This window comes from Molossus molossus, unplaced genomic scaffold, assembly GCF_014108415.1.
Source record: "Molossus molossus isolate mMolMol1 unplaced genomic scaffold, mMolMol1.p scaffold_m16_p_1, whole genome shotgun sequence".
Taxonomy (NCBI): Eukaryota; Metazoa; Chordata; class Mammalia; order Chiroptera; family Molossidae; genus Molossus; species Molossus molossus.
Genome location: NW_023425344.1, coordinates 170,817,638 through 170,838,051, shown reverse-complemented (window position 1 = coordinate 170,838,051; position 20,414 = coordinate 170,817,638). Strand labels below are relative to the sequence as shown.

The 20,414-nt window shown below is 38.2% G+C and overlaps 1 protein-coding gene across 9 annotated transcripts in view; it reads right to left on the bottom strand.

Annotated features, from left to right (window-relative positions):
• Window positions 1-19,229, bottom strand: part of RALGAPA1 (Ral GTPase activating protein catalytic subunit alpha 1) — a 294,638-nt gene extending 275,409 nt beyond the window's left edge. For 5 of the 9 annotated variants that reach the window (XM_036275297.1, XM_036275307.1, XM_036275315.1 and 2 more), the window contains exon 1: window positions 18,671-19,229. In XM_036275297.1, the coding sequence (XP_036131190.1) occupies window positions 18,671-18,776 (106 nt within the window). In that variant the 5' untranslated portion in view covers window positions 18,777-19,229. The remainder of the gene's footprint in view (window positions 1-18,670) is intronic. The other 4 variants (XM_036275266.1, XM_036275274.1, XM_036275281.1 and 1 more) reach the window with 2 other exon arrangements.
• Between the last annotated feature and the right edge of the window lie 1,185 nt (window positions 19,230-20,414).

The window sequence follows — 20,414 nt, the reverse complement described above, 5'->3', positions numbered from 1 at the left end:
TCAACAAGATTTATAAATACATATTTGGTCTTTGTCCCCACTTCTGGCACAGAGCTCTTAAAACCCCAGAGCTCTTGAAATTTCCTAAGTGTTTAGAGTGATAAAGTTCTTTTGTTATGTTAATAAGGTGCTTTTCATTTTCTTTCTTTTTAAATATGATTTTAATGATTTTGGGGGGGAGGGGAAGGGAGAGGGAAAGTGTGAAACATCAGAGAGAAACATTGATAGGCTGCCTCCTGCACACACCCCCTACTGAGGATCGAACCCACAACCTGGGCATGTGCCCTGACCAGGAAGCAAACTGGTGACCTCAGTGTATGAAATGATGCTCAAGCAAATGAGCCACACCAGCCAGGGCAATAAAGTGACTTTATGAAGGCACCTAACATTGGGGGTTGGTTGCCAATGCAATGAGCCATGTGATTTGAGGATTGGAACATTTGGTTCCACCTCCAAACTCTGGTGATTTAATCACCAATAGCCAATGATTTAGTCAATCATGACATAATGAAGTCTCCTTTTAAACCAAAAGGACAGCCCTGGTCCGTCTGGCTCAGTGGTTGGAGCTTCGGCCTGCAGACCAGATCTGGGTTCGGTTCCTGCTAGGGACATGTACCAAAAAAAATGAATAAATAAATAAATAAAATAAACCAAAAGGACAGCCTGACCGGTGTGGCTCAGTGGTTGAGAGTTGACCCATGCACCAACAGGTCACCAGTTCGATTCCCGGTCAGGGCACATGCCCAGGTTGTGGGCCCGATCCCCAGTGGGGGGCATGCAGAAGGCAGCCAATCGATGTTCTCTCTCATTGATGTTTCTCTCTCTCCCTCTCACTTCCTCTCTAAAAGTCAATAAAAAACAAATAAATAAATAAACCAAAAGGATAGCTTCTCTGCCCCATTTTTTGAAAGCTTCCACCTTGGAGAACCAGAATACTTCCATGTGCTACCATGCCAGGCACTTCATTCACTGTTAATGTGCATCTTTTAATATCCTTTGTAGTAAGTTGGCAATCTAGTGAGTAAACAAGTTTTCCTGAGTTCTGTGAGCCATTCTGGCAAATTAATAAAACCCACAAAGGAGTTCGTTGGAACCTCTAATTTGTAGCAGGTAAATCAGAAGAATAGGTAAGAACCTGGGCTTGCAACTGGCAGCTGAAGTGGAGGGTACTATTTTAGGACTGAACTCTTTATCTATGGAATCGGATTCTATGTCCAGGTAGATAGTGTCAGAATTGAACTGAAATCTCGGACACCCTGGTGGTGTCTGAAAACTGCTTGTTGGTGTACGGAAAGCACGCACACGCATACATGTGCACACGAACTGGGTCCAAGAACTCTTTTCACTAGCTATTTTACTTTCGTTTTGGGTGGGGATGGGAAGAGTAATGTTGCTAAGTGACACAATTTAAGGATTTCCTTGAAATAAAATACCAACAATAAATTTTATTTCCTTTCATTGAATCAATCCTCCTTTGTTTTCTCAAAATGTAACTTTTAAATAATTGTCTCTAACTTAGCCTTTAAAAAAAAAATAGCCCTTGCCGGTTTGGCTCAACGGTTACAGCATTAGCCCACGGACCAAAGAGTCGCGGGTACAATTCTAGTCAAGAGAACGTACCCCCATTGCAGCTCAGTCGCGGGCCCTTGTCGGGGTCATGCAAGAGGTCAATGTGTCTCTCACGTCAATGTTTCTATCTATCTCACCTTCCCACTCTATCTGAAGATAAATGGAAAAATATCCTCAGGTGAGGATTTAAAAAAAAAAGTTAAAGACTGAAAATAAAGTACAGAATCTAGACCATCATAAAAATCAGTCAGGAGTTTGTACCCAATATTTCTTAAGAAAAAATTTTTACTTGACTTTGAATAAATCATAATAGCTCTGATATCACCATTAAGGTTCCAATTAAAATTCAAATAATGTAAAGAAAAAGAAAAAAAGGGAAACAAAATTCAAATAATGTTTTCGCTTTCAATTGTGTGGCTCAGTGGTTAGAGTGTCAGCCTGTGGACCCAAGCATCTCGGGTTCCATTCCTGGTCAAGGGCACATACCTGGGTTTCAGATTTGATCCCTTGGCTTGGTTAGGGCACATGTGGAAGGCGACCAATCAGTGTGTCTCTCTCACACTGACATTTCTCTCTTTTCCTCTCCTCTTCCTCTCTCCCTCCTTTCCACTCTCAGAAAATCAATGGAAAAAATATCTGTGGGTGAGAGTTAATAACAAAAAATAATTCAAATGTTTTAAATTCTTCCATAAAGTCTGGGCTTCAAATGCATTTTTCATGTAATCGTCCAACAATATCTGAGGTACTATTACTTTAATTTTATAGACAGGTAAATTATTTATACAAGTGTTAAATAATACAGCTGAGATTAGAACCCAGATACTCTCACTTACTCCACTATATCTTCCTACTTACTAGCTACTTAATACTCAAGTTTCCTTGGTGATTAATTACTATTTACCACACTGGGTTATTGCAGGGATTAAGTCAGGTAACACATGTAAAATGCTTGGTCCAGAGCCAGCGACATAAAAGTGCCCAAAAATATTGGCTGTCATTAGAAACATATGAAGCTGCTTCTATAAAAATGTTCACTCCTTAAAAATTTTTCAGATAGTGAAGAAATAAAACCATATGTGAAATGTACTTTTGTGTTTATGTGGAAAAGTCAAACTATTTAATAATAATTAGAATGTTAAAAAATACTAAGAATCAGAATACTCAACTGTAAAAATATGCTTCAATTCTAAAATCAATCTCCAATAATGAGTATTTAAATTGATTCAATTTTTTCACTATTCTAAACAACAGTGCACAGATCCTACACACTTACCCACTTACATACATTCTCAGAATACTAAGAAATAAAAATGGTGGTTTTGAAGGGTATGCACATGTACATTTTAAATGCTGATACTTAGCCCGGCTAGTGTGGCTCAGTGGATTGAGTGGCCTCCCATGAACTGAGAGGTCCTGGTTCCATTCCCAGTCAGAGCACATGTCTATGTTGTGGGCTTGATCCTCAGTAGGGGGCGTGCTAGAGGCAGCCAACTGATGTTTCTCTCTCCCTTCCTCTCTCTCTAAAAAAAATCAATAAAAACAGATTTACAATAAATAAATAAATGTTGATACTTAGCAGTCAAACTTCCCTCTAATTTATATTATGCCATCAATGTATGACAGTCTGTTTCCATGTATTGACAACATATCTTATAATCTTTTCCATATTTTATAAACTTTTAACTGTCCATAAACTAAGAAAATTAACTCTTTTAAACGTTTCTTAGTTTGATATTTGTCTTTTAACTCTGTTAATGATGAACTGTACTATTAGAAATTTAAAATATTTCATATAGGCAAATTTATCAATCGTTGCCATGACAATTTCTAAGTTTGGTGTAAGTGCTAAGACTGGCCTTCCCTATTCCAATGCTTAAAATATATAGCCCTGGTTGGTGTGGCTCAGTTGGTTGAGCATTATCCTGTGCACCAAAAGGTTGCCAGTCTGATTCCCAGTCAGAGCACATACTGAGGTTGCAGGTTCAATCCCCGATCGGTGTGTGCACAGGAGGCAGCCAATAGACGTTTCTCACATCTATGTTTCTCTCTCCCTCTCCCTTCCTCTCTCTCTAAAATAAATAAAAACCAATTTTTAAAAATAAATAAATAATAAAAATACATCTGGTTTTTTTTCTTCTACTTTATACTGGAGAATTAAATTAAAATTATTTAGATTTGCCCTAGCCGGTTTGGCTCAGTGGTTGGAACATCGGCCTGCGGACCAGAGAGTCCCAGGTTCAGGTCCCACTAGTGGCATGTACCAAAAATATATATACATATATATATGTGTGTGTGTGTATATATATATATATATATATATATATTTTCTTCTGTTATAAGATACAGAGATTTATGTTTTTATCTAAATGACCTTTCTTTCTTCTTGACCTTTACCTAAATCACTATTTAATGAAGTAGTCACATGAGCTCCTTCTGCAGGAAACAGAAGTCATAATTTTTAAATTTAAGATCCTTTTCTAATGTAACTGCTCGACTACAAAAAAGATATGCAAGTCTTTCTTAGAGAAAAAATAAGATTTTACTTCATAAACATTAAGGAAAGCTTAAATAAAGACTCTTTAGGATAGAAAGATTTTCTACACATGTCAATCTCCTCTAAATTAAATCTACAGATTCAAAGCAATCCAATAAAACACACACACACACACACACACACACCCCAACAATATTATTACTGAATTTAACAAACCGATTCTCAAATTCATATAGAGGAACAAAAGGCCATATCACCAAGAGATCTGTATTAGTCTCCTGTGGTTTTTCTGACAAATTAAGTCACCAACTTCATATCACCTTCTTTTCTAGGTCTATCTACAGGTCAGTTTATTCAGTTAAATGGGAAGTGAGGGGGTGTACATTTTAAAACTAGTTAGGCTCATTGGACGTAATAAGTTTTAAAATAATTAAATGTTAATTATAAGAGGAGTAAAGATTATTTTCAGTGACAGACTTTATCATAACCTCTGCCATAATGCCATAAACATTTTTCAGTTAATGTTCTATGTTTTGTTTTTCATTGTTTTTATATTTTCATAGTGCAGACTGTAAATTCAGAACCATTTTTTTTTTTTTTTTGCAGGTACTAAAGATAACCCAACGTGTTTTTTTTTTTTTTTTGTACAGATAGAGTGGGAGGGAGAGAGAGGAAGGGAGAGAGAGAGAGAAACATCGATGTGAAGGGACACATCAAGTGGCTGCCACCCGCACGACCAACCAGGGCCGGGGACAAACTGCAACCGAAGTACGTGCCCTTAGTGGGAACCGAACCCGGGTCTCTCCGGACCGCAGGCCGACGCTCTAACCGCTGAGCCAAACTGGCCAGGGCTACCCAACGTTTCTTTCTGATCAGAATGCTGAATTTAAGTGTTTTTTTCCATACATTGTCAACTGAAAGGAAGTTGCTCATAAAAAGGCAATTTTACACCCCTCTGGTGTGGGTCAATGGTTGAGTGTCGACCCATGCACCAAGAGGTCACTGGTTTGATTCCCAGTCAGCGCACATGCCCACGTTGTGGGCAAAGTCCCCAGTGGGGGGCATGCAGGAGGTGGCCAATCGATGTTCTCTCTCATCAATGTCTCTATCTCTCTCCCTCTCCTTTCCTCTCTCTCTAAAATCAATTAAAAAAATTTTTAAAAAAGCAACTTTACTCTCCTCATATCTCATATATTCAATCATGCAATACATAATATTTACTGAATATCTATTACATGCTAGGCACTGTGCTGAATCTAGTGATATGAAGATAAAAAGATACACCTCTGGCCCTGGCCGGTTGGTTCAGCGGTTAGAGGGTCAGCCTGCGGTCCAGAAAGACCCAGGTTCGGTTCCCACTAAGGGTGCACACCTTGGTTGCAGTTTGTCCCCGGCTCTGGTCAGTCGTGCGGGTGGCAGCCACTCGATGTGTCACTTCACATCGATGTTTCTCTCTCTCTCTCTGTTCCTCTCTCTCCCTCCCACTCTACCTGAACAAAAACTGGAAAAATGTCCTCGGGTGAGGATAATAAAAAAAAAAAAGATACACCTCTGCCCTCAGGAAGGTATAAAAATAAATAATTATATTATAATAAAATAAACAAATTACTAGAATACGTACAGTGTAGAAAAAGCTCCTATACCTATCTGATAGTGAAGGAAGACTAGAAGCTTTCAGGTGTAAGACTGATAGAAAGGTAGTATGGTACAGTAATATTATTAGCAAAGGCACAGGCATCTCAGAAAGTGACTTCTGGTTCAATGTTACTGAAATAGAAAGTATCAGAGAAGGGTAACAAGAAGCTAAAGAAGACCGTGTGGTAGACCAAGATAAATTTATGTTGGGAATGCTTGGAGTCCGAGGTGTCAGTGGGACACCCTTACATTCATTTATCTTTTTCTATCACATTGTCGAATATGAAAGTTTCATGTATTAGTAATCTGGAGAATGGTGACACCATTTACAGAAATGGAAGGAAAACAAACAAAAAACATTTAGATTATGTAGACATTTCATTTTAGAAAGAATACATTTAACAAACCTACTAATCATCCATTTCTCTATTTTCACCAAGGTCTATTTCTATCACAATGATACTTCTAGAAAATGACACATTAGATAACATATGAACACATATACACACACAGTGTGATTGGATTTAGAATCAAGAAAGTGTTTTAACAACAACAAAAAGCATGCTTTCCTTACTAAGACACTGAAAACTTGTGACCCAACATGTTTCTCTTTTCACTTTAACTGCTGGGAAATCTAAGAACCAAATTCAATGCCTTACCCCTGTAATCAGCTCATCTCTGGAATCTGATAACGTTTCCTTTCTTTAAGTAGCAGGTATTCAGCTGTTTATCACTAACTGTTCTATTTCACATGTTATTCAATCCTGTAAGCCATGTAAACCCTTTACATGCAATAAAATCATTAATAAAAAACTGTTAATGCAAAGATGACTTGCAGTACTTGAAATGGCTTGCATTACTAAGCAAATTAATGAGTTTATATAGATAACCTGCTCAGTAAATCACTTCTTCAAAGATAGAAAAAGATAAATTATTTCAATGAGGTCAAATTAATTTTTCAAATTAGTGATATTTAAACTATAAAAATATAAGTTAAAAAGTATATGTAGCCCTGGCCGGTTTGGTTCAGCGGTTAGAGCGTCGGCCTGCGGTCCTGAGAGACCCGGGTTCGGTTCCCGCTAAGGGCGCGTACCTCAGTTGCAGTTTGTCCCCGGCCCTGGTCGGTTGTGCGGTTGGCAGCCACTCGATGTGTTCCTTTCACATCGATGTTTCTCTCTCTCTCTCTGTTCCTCTCTCCCCCTCCCACTCTACCTGAACAAAAACTGGAAAAATGTCCTCGGGTGAGGATAAAAAAAAAAAAAAGTATATGTAATTGCCCTGGTCGGTTTGGCTCAGCTGTTAGAGTGTCGGCCTGCGATCCAGAGAGACCCGGGTTCGGTTCCCATTAAGGGCGCGTACCTCGGTTGCAGTTTGTCCCCAGCCCTGGTTGGTCGTGCGGGTGGCAGCCACTCGATGTGTCCCTTTCACATTGATGACATCGATGTTTCTCTCTCTCTCTCTCTCTTCCTCTCTTTCCTTCCCACTCTATCTGAACAAAAAAAATGGAAAAATGTCCTCAGGTGAGGATTTAAAAAAAAGTATATGCAATTTACAGTTTACAATCATCCCATGCATTGTCAGATTTCAGATTTCTGGCCATATTGGTTCCAAGTTAATCTATGCCACTTATTTAATGAATATATAATATTTGTTTCTGTCCTTATACATTACCACTTTATCTATTGAACACCGGTTTTTTATGTTTCTGATTTAAGATCATTTAATATAATTTTCTTTGTGAAAAATTAATATAGTCAGATATGAGATATATCATTATATTTCACTTATCAATTGATTAAAAATTCTTCTCTAAATATAAAAAAGTAAAAAATGAGGGCCAAGTTGTTTTCTATGAAGCTAATTTTCAGTCTCATTCTAACTTCTTATTATCAGCATCTGATATCCAGTGTCTTAAAAACTGTTATGTTTCAGGGTTTTTGGGGTTGGTTTGTTTCAAGCAGATATGGACATTAGGTAAAGTCATTCATGACAGAGAGCATACAAACAAGACACACCTTTGACTTCTCCTGCTTAACTAAAGAATTTCCAAGCAATGAGAGGAAAGTGAATCCAGGCAGAGCCAGTGGTATCCAGGAATTGAGAAAATGACCTGACAGTCCAATAAGACCAAGGTAATTAAGAGTACACAGAACAGAGCACCAAAGAAGAGAAAGCTGAATATAGTGAGAACCCAGGAAACTGGAGAGTCCCCTTCCACTATGATCACAACACCATGTAAGGAAACTTCCCAAGAGAGGAGAAAGAACCGTGTGAATGAATTTGAGAGAACAGTACCAGATGCTTACATAAGACCAAGCACAGTGCCTGTTCCCAAGAGCTGAGCTATAAAAAATACCCATCATAATTTACAGAGCATTTTGGTAGAACACATACAAAGGTATTAACACTTAGGTAGATAGTATTTAGCCCTAGATGGACCCATTCAACACATTGTAAAAGCAAGACCTGAAATGATCAAACTATTTCCAAGCAATTTAACTGCACCCCAGAAAGAAACTCAAGAATTTATAAGAATATAAACATATCTAGTATCTAAGGTAAAATTCACAGTATCAGATCACCCAAAGATTATTCAACACACAAAGAAGAAAATGACCCAGGATGAAGAGATTAATCAGCTGACTGAAACTAATCCAGATTTGACAGATGTTAGAATGAGCAGAGAACTACTGTTATTTTAACAGTATTCTGTAGATACAAAAATTAAGACATAGACAATATAATTTCCACATATAATATACAAAATGAACTAGATAAAAACTATGTCTGAGATGAAAAATAAACTAGATAGACTGACTGCATGTAGCAAAAGAAAATAGCAGTGAACTTGAAGACATAGAAATAGAAACTATCCAAGATAAAACAGAAAAGCTAAAAAAAAAAACTAAAAGAATGTCAGTTCTTTACCTGCTATGAGACTTTCCAATATACTAATAATACTTTTTAATATACTAATCTAATATTATACTTACTAAAGCACTCATAAATTCCATAAAAGTGATGAGAGAAATAAGTGGTTAGAGCACCAACCCTCAAACTGGAGGGTCACGGGTTCAATTCCTGGTCAAAGGCACATACCTGGGTTGTAGGTTCAATCCCTGGCCCTGGTCAGAGCTCATGTGGGAGGCCACCACATGGATATTTCTCACTAAAAAAAAAAAAAATCAATGGAAAAAATATCCTCGGGTGAGGATTAAAAATAATAACAATAAATAAAAAATTAAAAATAAATCTACCATAAGACCCAGCAATTTCACTTCTGGGTATATATCTGAAGGAAACAAAATCACTACCTTTAAGAGAGATCTGTACCCCCATATTCACTGCAGCATTTACAATATCCAAGACATGTTAATAAGCAAAGTGTCCCTCAACAAATGACTGCATCAAGAAAATGTTGTATTGCGGGGGGCGGGTGCGCACACTCACGTGCACATATACATGCAATAGTATATTATCCAGCCATAAAAAAGAAGAAAATCCTGCCATTTGCTACAACTTAGGTGGATCTTTTTTTTGAGAACATGCATTTATTCATAGTGAGGATTACATATATTAAAACTTTAAATTGTTCATTTCTCATATTAACATCATATGCTATCAAAATATACAATGCAATATTACTCAATTTAAATAATATGGGGCTTAAAATACTATGAAATACTATCTTTAGTTTCCATATATTTCTTTTTGTAAATTGAAATGCTTTTTTTATTTATGGGATATTGAACAATGTCAAAAGCTATCTAAACTCCCCAAACCCCTCACCTAAAATTCGGTAGACAGTATAATTTTTTCTTGAAATGAAACATTCAGAAATATATCAGGTTTTTAAAAATACTTTTTATTTTTCTTATTTTTTTTATTTTATTTTTTTTTTATCCTCACCCGAGGATATTTTTCCATTTTTTGTACAGATAGAGTGGGAGGGGGAGAGAGGAAGGGAGAGAGAGAGAGAAACATCGACGTGAAGGGACACATCGAGTGGCTGCCACCCGCATAACCAACCAGGGCCGGGGACAAACTGCAACCGAAGGACATGCCCTTAGCGGGAACCGAACCCGGGTCTCTCCGGACTTCAGGCCGACGCTCTAACCGCTGAGCCAAACTGGCCAGGGCTAAAAATACTTTTATATTATGGAATCAAAGTAACTCCTAAATCTGTCGTCATAATTTCACTATGCCTCACTGCAAAAAATAAGGTGGAATCAATACTGTGGTGGCAGCAAGTGGCACAGGAGATCATGGAGAAGCAAACAGGAACCTGAGACCTTCAGCATTTGTGTGACTGACAGCACCCTGCAAAATATCAAATCATAATGACAAGACTGTATTCCATGAGTATGAGTCATTAGATTGAGAGCTGTCAGAATCAATAAACGTGCATTTTAAATTTATAGTCAACTAATTTCCATGTATCATTTGCTTAAAAGTATTCTCTTAACAGTGCCCGTCACTTAACAGTATTACTGGGTTATAATAAATGGATCTGGATTGGAATATGTTTGTGCTACTAACAGACAAGACTGTTGTCAGAGAATGTTAAATAAATACTGTAAGAATACATTTATATATGGAATCTAAAAAAAACAAACTCATAGAAGTAGAAAACATAATGGTGGCTGCCAGAGACAGGGTGGGGGTGGGGGAAACGGGTAAAGGCAGTCAAAAAATGTAAATTCTCGTTATAAGATCAATTCTGGGGATGTAGCACCATGTAATAGCATGGTGTGACATAGGAAAAAAATGTACATCTCCCAAACACTCAATTAAAAGAGTGCAATTATTAGATAAGATAAAAAAATAAAACTCAACCATATGCTGTCAATAAGAAATCCACTTAAGCCCTGGCTGGTTTGGCTCAGCGGTTAAAGCGATGACCTGCGGTCCAAAGTGACCCGGGTTCGGTTTCCGTTAAGGACACGTATCTCAGTTGCAGTTTGTCCTCGGCCCTGGTTGGGTTGTGAGGGTTGCAACCACTCGATGTGTCCCTTTCACGTCGATGTTTCTCTCTCTCTCCCCCTCCCACTCTATCTGAACAAAAAATGAAAAAAATGTCCTTGGGTGAGGATAAAAAAAAAAAGAAATCCACTTAAATACAAAGGTACAAACAGATGTAAAAAAAAAAAAGTATATGCACTACTAACACTAGTCAAATTAAAGTAGAAGTGGCTACGTTACTATCAGATTCCAGAGCAAAAACTATTACCAGGGATAAAGAGATCATTTCATAATAATAAAGGAGTCAATTTATCAAGATGAAATGATAATCTTAAATGTTTAGGAACCTAATAACAGAGATTCAAAATACATGAAGCAAAATCTGATAGAAGTGCAAAAAGAAATAGACAAATCCACAAGTACAGTCAGAAACTTCAGCACCACCCTTCACCACCACCCCATCCCTAATCAATAACTGATAAAAACAAGTGGACAGAAAAAAATTCAGCAAGGATATAGAAGACTTCAACAACACTCTCAAACTGATATTTTTAGAACACTCAACCCAACAACAGAGTACATATATTTTTCCAAGTGCATATGAAATATTTATCTATCAAGTTAAAACATTCTAGACTTCCAAATTTCAATAAATTTTAAAGAATTCAAGTCTTAAATGTATGTTCTCTGACTATAATAAAATTAAACAAGAAATCTATAACAAAGATATCTGACTAATGCACAAATATTTTAAACTAAAGAACACAACTGTAAATAACCCAAGGGGCAAAGAAGAAATAAAAAGGAAAGTAAAATTCAATTTGGACCTAATGAAAAATAAAAATACAAAATACTGTTATCTGTGGAATTTATAACAGGGGAAATTTTATATAACCAAATCCCTATTGTAGAAACAAAAAAGATCTTAAACCAATAACCTCAGTTTACATTTTAAGAAACTAGAAAAAAAGTACATTAAACTAAACTAAAAAAGAGCTTTGTCATTTGTTCAATACCCTAGAATACTTAAAGGTGATTTTGAAAAAACAAAATACAAAACTAAAAGTAGAAAAAAGGAAATGAGAAAGATCAAAGCAGAAATCAATAAAATTAAAACAAAAATAGAGAAAAATCAATAAAGCTACAAGCTGATTCTTTTTAGAAGATCAAAAAATTCAATAAGCCTCTAGTCAGATTGATCAGAAAAAGAAAAACATATCATCAATATCAGGAATAAGAGGGTTGAAGTGACATCACCATAGATTCAACTGATATCAAAAGGATAAGTGAGCATTATGAACATAATACACATAAATTTGACAACATACATGAAATGAGAAAATTGCTTAAGAAACACTACCATTCAGCTGGTGTGGTTTAGTGGTTGGGCATGACCTATGCAGCAAGAGGTCATCAGTTCAATTCCCCATCAGGACATATGCCCAGGTTGTAGGCCCAATTCCCAGTGGGGGCATGCAGGAGGCTGCCAATCAATGTTCTCTCTCTCTCTCCCTCTCACTTCCTCTCTCTCTAAAATCAATAAAGGGAAAAAAATTTTAAAAAAAGAAAAGAAACACTACCAATACTCACACAAGAAGAAATAACCTGAATAGCCCTATACCTAATATAATAGTTAAAAATCTTCCCTCAGAGAAAACTCCATATCCATATGGCTTCACTGGTGAATTCTAACAAACATTTAGGGAAAAATAATACCAATTCAACATGAATACTTCCAGAAATTTAAAAAGAACACTTGTAATATTATAAGGCTAACATGACCTGGTATCAAAACCAAAAAAGTTACAAGAAAAGTACAGTTCATGAATATAAATATATAAATCATAAACAAAACTTTAGCATATCAAATCCAACCATATATAAATATGACAGTACATCATGACAACTGAGCTTTAATCCCAGGACTGCAGAGTTGATTTAACATTTTAAAATCAACTACTATAATTCTGCTCATCTCAACTAAAGCTAAAAAGTATTTGACATATCCAACATCCATTCCTGATGAAAACTCTAAGCAAACTAAGACTAGAATGAAACTTTTTCAACATGATAAAAGCTTTCTATGAAAAACCTAGTTATCATTGTATGATAAAAAACAGACTGCTTAACCAAGATCAAAAACAAGACAAGGGCCCTGGCCGGTTTGGCTCAGCGGTTAGAGCGTCCGCCTGCGGTCCGGAGAGACCCGGGTTCGGTTCCCGCTAAGGGCATGTACTTCGGTTGCAGTTTGTCCCCGGCCCTGGTTGGTCGTGCGGGTGGCAGCCACTCGATGTGTCCCTTTCACATCGATGTTTCCCTCTCTCTCTCTTCCTCTCTCTCCCTCCCACTCTGTTTGTACAAAAAATGGAGAAATGTCCTCGGATGAGGATTAAAAAATAAAAAAAAAAAAAAAAAAAAAAAAACAAGACAAGGATATCCACTCTCTCCACTTCTATACTGTACTAGAAGTTCTAGGGAGTTAAAAAAGGCAATAAAAGAAGTAAAAGAAAGAAAGATTGGAAAGCAAGAAGCCAAACTGTCTTTCTTCACAGACAAGATTGTCTATGTAAAAAATCGAATGGAATCTACAAAAAAACTAATAGAGCTAATGAGTTTAGCAAAGTTTTAAGATATAAGGCTATGACTATGCAAAAAATTAACTTTTTCAGTAATCATAATTGGTGTTGGTAATACCAGCATTGTAATCTGATACTGTGTGTATAATGTGGGATAAAAAAATATACAGATCATGTGTCATACAAATGTACTCTTGAAACCTATATAATCTTATTAACCAATGTTACCCCAATAAATTTAATTTAAAATAAAAAAGACATGGTTCAATGTACAGAAATCAATTGTATTTTCTTATACTAGCAACAATCAGAAATGAATATAAAGATGTTAATTAAAAGAGATTCAAAAGTAAAAAATGTTTAGGAATAAGTAACAAAAAATATGTAAGACCTGTACATTAAAAATTACAAAACACTGCTAGAGAAATGAAAGAAGCCCCATATAAATGGAGAAACATACCTTGTTCATGAGTCAGAGACTTCAATATTGTGGTCAACTTTTCCCAAGTTGACCTATTGATTTACCATAATCCAAATCAAAATCCCAGCAGGAAAATTTATCTTATTTATTTTAGAAATTGACAGGCTAATCCTAAAATTCATATGGAAATGGAAATGACTCGGCATACTCCCCACCCGCCAAAAAAAAAAAAACTTTGAAAAGGAAGAACAAAGTTGAAGGGACATCACTATCTGATTTCAAGATTTACTATCAAGTTACAGTAAATAAAAAACAACAACACTGTGGTATTGGCACCAACAAAGACAAATAGATCACAGGAACAAAATAGAGTCCAAAAATAAACCCACCTATATATGACAACTGAGTTTTGGAAAAACTACAAAGGCAATTAAATGGTGAAAGGGCAGTCTTTTTCAACAAATGGTGCTGGAACAATTGGATATCCATGTGCAAAAAAATAAACTTCAATCCATATCTCAGACCATATTTACAAAGTTAACTGAAGATGGATGATAGACCAAAATATAGAACCTAAAATTATAAATCTGCTAGAAGTAATTATTTAAGAAAATCTTTGTGATTTTAGCAGAAGAACGCATATAAGAAAATCTTTATGACCTTGGCTCAAGCAAAGATTTTTGATACCAAAAGTATGAACCATAAAAGAAAAGTTTGATTTAAGGGACTTAAAATGAAGAACCCCTCCTCCTTCAAAGAAAATTAAAAGACAATCCAAAGACTGGGGGAAAAAACCTGATAAAGTACTTTTACCCAAAATATGCAAAGACTTTTCAAACCTGAATAAGAAAACAATTTCAAAATAGGTAAAACAGCTGAGCAGACACTTACTTCATCAAAGAAATTATAGTGGTAAATAAGCACATGAAAAGAAGCTTAACCTTATTACATATCACAGAAATACTCATTATAACCACTACATACTGCTTATAGTGGTTGACATTAAGATGGGTAATGTGAAGTGATGTTGGTGCATTTGTGAAGAAACTGATACTCTCCATACACCGCTGGTGAGAATATAAAATGGTAAAAAACAGTATGGCCGTTTCTTTAAAAAGTAAACAACTGCCACATGATCCAGCCATTCCATTCCTAAGTATTTAACTAAGAGAAAACAAGTCTATACAAGTATACCTCATAGAAGCTTTATTTGCCATAGCTCAAAACTGAAAATCCACATGTCCACCAACAAACAGGTGAATGGATAATCAAATTGTGGCACATCCACACAATGGAATACTACTCAGCAGTAAAAGCAATGTGCTATTGACATACTCCACAACAATATTGATGAATTTCAAAATCATAAGGCTGAATAAATGATACCAAACAAAAAATACTGTGTAATTCCATATATATGAAACTACAAAATGCAAACTAATCTAGAGTGACAGCAGATCAGTGACTGCCCAGGGAAGAGGGTAGGCGCTAGTAAGGGTGGAAGTAAGGGATTCCAAAGGGGCAAAAGGAAACTTCAGGTTATAGATGTAGTTGTTATTCTTACTGTCTGGATATGTTCTAATCTTGACTGTCATGATGGCTTCACAAAATTTATATATGTCAAAAATTATTCAAATATATGCTTTAAGCATGTGCAATTTATTGTATGTCAATTATACCTCAATAAAGCTATGAGAAAGAATCATCCAACAATAATCAATATATTTATTATAAATAAGAATTCATCTTTTTCTTTTTAAATCAAGAAGACTATAAACTGTTACTTTGCCATAGATGATGAAAATTAACATTTTGTCGGTACTCACTATATGCCAGGCATTATGTTAGCCACTTTACATGTGCTTAGTCTTTATCCTAAGGCTAGTAATTGCTAAAAAAAAAAAAAAAAAAAAAGGGGGGGGGGGGGGGCGGGGGGGTGGCAAGAGGAAAACACTAAATTTTTCAAAATAGACAAGGCTTTATTTCTTTTTTTTTTAAATCCTCACCAGAGGATATTTTTCAATTTATCTTCAGACAGAGCATGAGGGAGAGAGAGGGAAAAAAAGGGAGAGAGAGAGAAACATGGATGTGAGAGGGACACATTGACTGGTTGCCTCCTGCACGACCCTGACCAGGGCTGAGGACAAACCACAAGCGTGGTACCTGCCCTTGGCCTCATTTGAACCCACGACTCATTGGTCCACGGCCCATGCTCTACCGCTAAGCCAAACCGGCCAGAGCAAGGCTTTATTTCTTTAAAAAAGTAATAATAACTCTTAACTTCCAGTTCCTACAAATCAATCAACAAAGCAGATCTAAATCTAAATCCTACAGAGTCAAGTTCTATGAAATCATCTGGAATTGTCCTACCAGTAGGAACACAGGCCATGAAAAAAGTTTACACTGGATGTTAAAATATATTGGCATATATCTGGATTCACTGAATTGTGTAAGTACCCTGAGTGACTGGCAGTTCAATTTAAGAGTTAATAACATAGTTCTGACGGAACCAAATAAAAATAAAAATCATGTGTAACGCAACGCTCAATTACTTTGCAAACTGGTTTCCTAATAGTGTTTATGTAAAACTTGCACCTGTTTCCAAAAAAGTGAACTGTCTTTTCCATCTGCAGAATGATGTACCTAATTGGTGAACCTCTAAGACTCCTTTCAGCTTTTGTCATTCTACTTTCACCCACTCAAATTCTCAGGAATTACATTAACCATATTTCAAACAAAATAACTGTAAACATTAAAAAATATGGAGTATTTTACTATATTAATATATAAGAACCAAGTTTAACATTTAGAAGTCCACCTTTTACTCTATTTTGACAATGTTTCTAAGCCGCAGCACCATTGACATTTAGAGCTAGAACGTTATTGTGAGAGATTATTTTGTACACTGTAAGATTTTTCTCCCCAGCATTCCTGCTACCCACTAGAGGCTGGAAGCACCTTCCCCAAGTTTTGACAAGCAAAAATGTCTCCAAACATTGGGGAGGGTGGGGGGGAGGGAGGGTGGTTGAGAACTGCTGTTTTAAAACGATGTAAGTATAGATAGAAATCTCTCAGTATGAACCTCCTCCATACGCAGGGCAGGAAATCTGAAAACACAGTGTTCTCTATTTGAAGGTTCTTAAGGATATTTCAAATGTGTATATACAGTATATGCTCTATGTTTTCAAAACCCATAAATTACTAAAAAGCAAAAATTGTATTATTATTGTTTTATTTTCAAACCAAGGAAGCTAGGCCATACAAAAAATGTGACATGCGTGACCTCTTGATTTAGACCATGTTTCCTCTCCTATATGGAAGAAACTTCCCTGGGAAAGAAGTATATATAAACCATTCCTTCACTCTAAAATTTAAAAACTATGGCTTAATTTAGGAAATGTCAATCCTCCACTGGAACTCAGCTTTATAGCTCTGCCATTACCCAACCTACAGTTTTGCCAAGTTGGTGTCAAATTCCATTAAGCCTTCTATTTCAAACTTCCATTATCTGTGATACATCTCCTACATTCACACATTCTTTATTTGTCTCACTTTCTCAGCGAAATCTTTTCTTCAATGAGTTAACTCTCAAGTAGAATGAAGAACAGAAATTAAAAGATCAAAATTTCAACTACATTCAGAAAATTTCTATTTTCTTGAAAACTGGGCTTCTTTTTAAACCATTAAACTGGATTTAATTTTCTAACTATTCCACAGGAATAAATACAACTTAGTTGTAATAAAATTTGCTCTCATAAATATAGGAAGAGTAAAAAACAAATTGGAGATACGAAATCTGGGTTCCAGTTCAGACTCTGCCTCCTAGTAGCTGGATGACTGCTTGACATTCCCAAACTTCAGCTTCCTCATTGGTAAAAAAAGGAGGATAATATCTACTGTAGGGTTATTACGAGGATTAATTATAATTTATGTGAAATCATTTTGTAAACAGTAAAGCACTATATAAATGACAAGTGTTAACTGGTAGTATATCCTGGTAGAGTAGGGTGGGGTTCTGTGGTATGGCATAGAAACAGGCACCTCAAATAAGGTCTATGTCACTGAATAAACGTCACTTTTCAAAGCTGACTCCTTAAGAAGAGAGCTTGAGATAAACTCTAAACTAGGATTCAGACATTTGGGTTCAAAACTCCATTCTACCATTAACTCTCCTCCGTATTAACTCAGGCGAACTAACTTTCCTTTTCACCTCAAATTTCATTAACAAAGATCCTAGTACTGGACGAGATATTCCAAAATATTATTACAGCCCTCATCAGTCTACGAAATGATCCACTCGCTATCCAAAAGATTCCTTTAACACTATATCCAAAACTCAGGGCACTCTTTAGTTTGCCAGCAAAACAGAAAGAGAAACAGAAGGTAAAAAAGTTTAAGTAAAAGGAGAATTCTGCGTAATTCTCTAGAAGCAAAAGAAGCTGTAAACTACCTTGTTTGCTATAATTAATAGTTCTCTAAATGACAGTAATGACCAACAAGGTGCATTAACAAAGGGCGGGGCTCTTTCTCACAAGCTTTTTGGGAACCACCCACTTCCCAAAAAGGTGTAACTGCTTCCTCCTGGCCCTCATTAGCCAAAAAACTTGAAAGATTGGGGTCTGTGTTGTCCGAGAGAGGATTCTTTTCTTTTCACGTGGGTAGGGATGACGGTGGTCATGTATCTGACAAACACATCCTATAAACACCATTACCCACAGCACCAAGTCTCCCGAAAGTCTAAAAACGATCTAAGTTTTTACAGTAACACTAGTTTTAACAAATGACTTCGAACTATTAACTCAAAATGGGATCACCCTGTGTTACTGGTCATTAGTGTTTGATAACTGCCAAGTTTTCTCTCCCCCAATTAACTGCCCTGTCGCTTCCCTACAGAGGCGACCTGACTCTCCACACCCGCACCGCGCCAGGACCGGGGAGAGTCCCCAGGGGCTCCCAGGAGCGGGGAGGCCGGGCAACCCAGGCCTCTGGGCGCCGCCACCCCTCGCTTCTCACCGATGACGCATCGCAGGTGCTTTAGGCGGGTCAGCGCGTCCTTCTTGGTGTCCAGCACCTTCTGGGTAGATTTCTTCACGTCCCCGTGCGGCTTCTTAGAGAACATTCTGCCGCCACGGCCGTCTCCGGACCCCTCCCGGCCGGGTCCCGGCGGCGGAAAGTGGAGGGAGTGGGCGGGGAGGAGACTAGCGTAAGCGACTCATTCACTCCCCAACCTTGCGGGCCCGGGAGTGGCCGACTCCTCCCGGATCCAGGCCGGGGCCGCCACCTCCAGCCGCCTCGCGCCGCGGCTCCGAGGCACCTTCGGCTCTGCTTCCAATATGGCGGATCCCTTCGCCCAGCCGTGCATGGAGCAAGGGAGCCCCGGGTAGGTCGCCCGCCGCCGCCGCTTCCTGTGGCCGCCGCTCGCCACCACAGGCCGGGGCCCGGGACCGGGACCGGGAGCCACGGGGGTGGGGCTCTCGGCGGAACAACACTACTCCTCTCTCCCTGAGGCCCCCTTAAGGTTAAAGCGTCTTTAGCAGCTTAGACCCTGCGGAGGCCGAAAGGAGACGGGGGTGTAGAGGATTTCACGACTCTGCCGTCAGTGGAGCATGGTCCCCGTGGCAACCGCCTTCTGACGTCTGACGTCAAATTTTCTTGACGTCATGCCAGCGTGAGATCATCCGTGGCACAATCCCCGCCCCCTCACACACCATTTTGGTTTCCTGTGTAAGCAGCCAAACGAGGAGCCCAAGAAAGTCAGAGAAGGTAATTACTGCTTGCGTTATTTTAAGCAAAGTGATTCCTAGCGAAAATCCCAGAGTATGATCGTGTACTTTTTGTTTGTAAACGCCCTCCATCTTTACTGTTGACTATGTCATGGTAACTTAAGAAGATCGCTCCAAATCATGAAAGCAGAGGTGTAGTGAATTTTAGATTCCAATTCTGAAGGCATTGCTTGTAACACCCCCTTCATTTACTAATTTGAATTTTGTTTGTCTCGCAAAGCGATGATTAACAATTTACTGTAGTTTAAAGATTTGTAGGGTTCTAGTACGTCCTCTTAGTTAAAAGTGTCATATACAAATAAACGAGTTCTCCCAAAAGCATGCTGTACCAGAAAAATTACAGGGGAAAGAAATATGGAGAACCTTAAGGGTGAATTTTCCTAATAGGTAAAGAGTTCACAAATCCAGGAGGAATTTAAGACACAGGTAGAAAAATTAGTAGAGACCCCTGCGCTTCTGGGTCGTGGAGCGGCCGCCCGCCATCTCTGCAAATGGGCTCCAAGGCCTAGCGTCCTTGTTCCTGTCACCCAGGATCGCGCGCCGAGGCCCGCGAGGGATCGCCGCCAAGGTTTCCACCAGTCCACAAGCAAGAGCATGGCAAGCATCCTCTCCAGTGACTACTACCGGTGCCACCTGGGTTCCACTTCCAGTAACAGCCCCTGTGGAAGTGCCGAGTACCGTGGGGAAGCCATCCCCCACCACCCTGGTCTTTCCTAGGGCGACCCAGGTCCCTGGTGGGCAGGCTTCTTTTTGGGGAAGTCCACTCTCCCATTCATGGCCACAGTATTGGAGTCTCCAGAGCACTCGGAATCTCCCCAGGCCTCCAGCAGCGCGATCACCTGGGACTTGGCTCGGGAAGCCACAAGGAGGCAGCCTGGTAGTCAGCCCGGCAAAGCCAACGCCGGGCCCCCATCCTGAGGGGCCACCACCAGCCACCAGACTTCCAGAGGCACTAACCTCTTTTGAACCCCTCC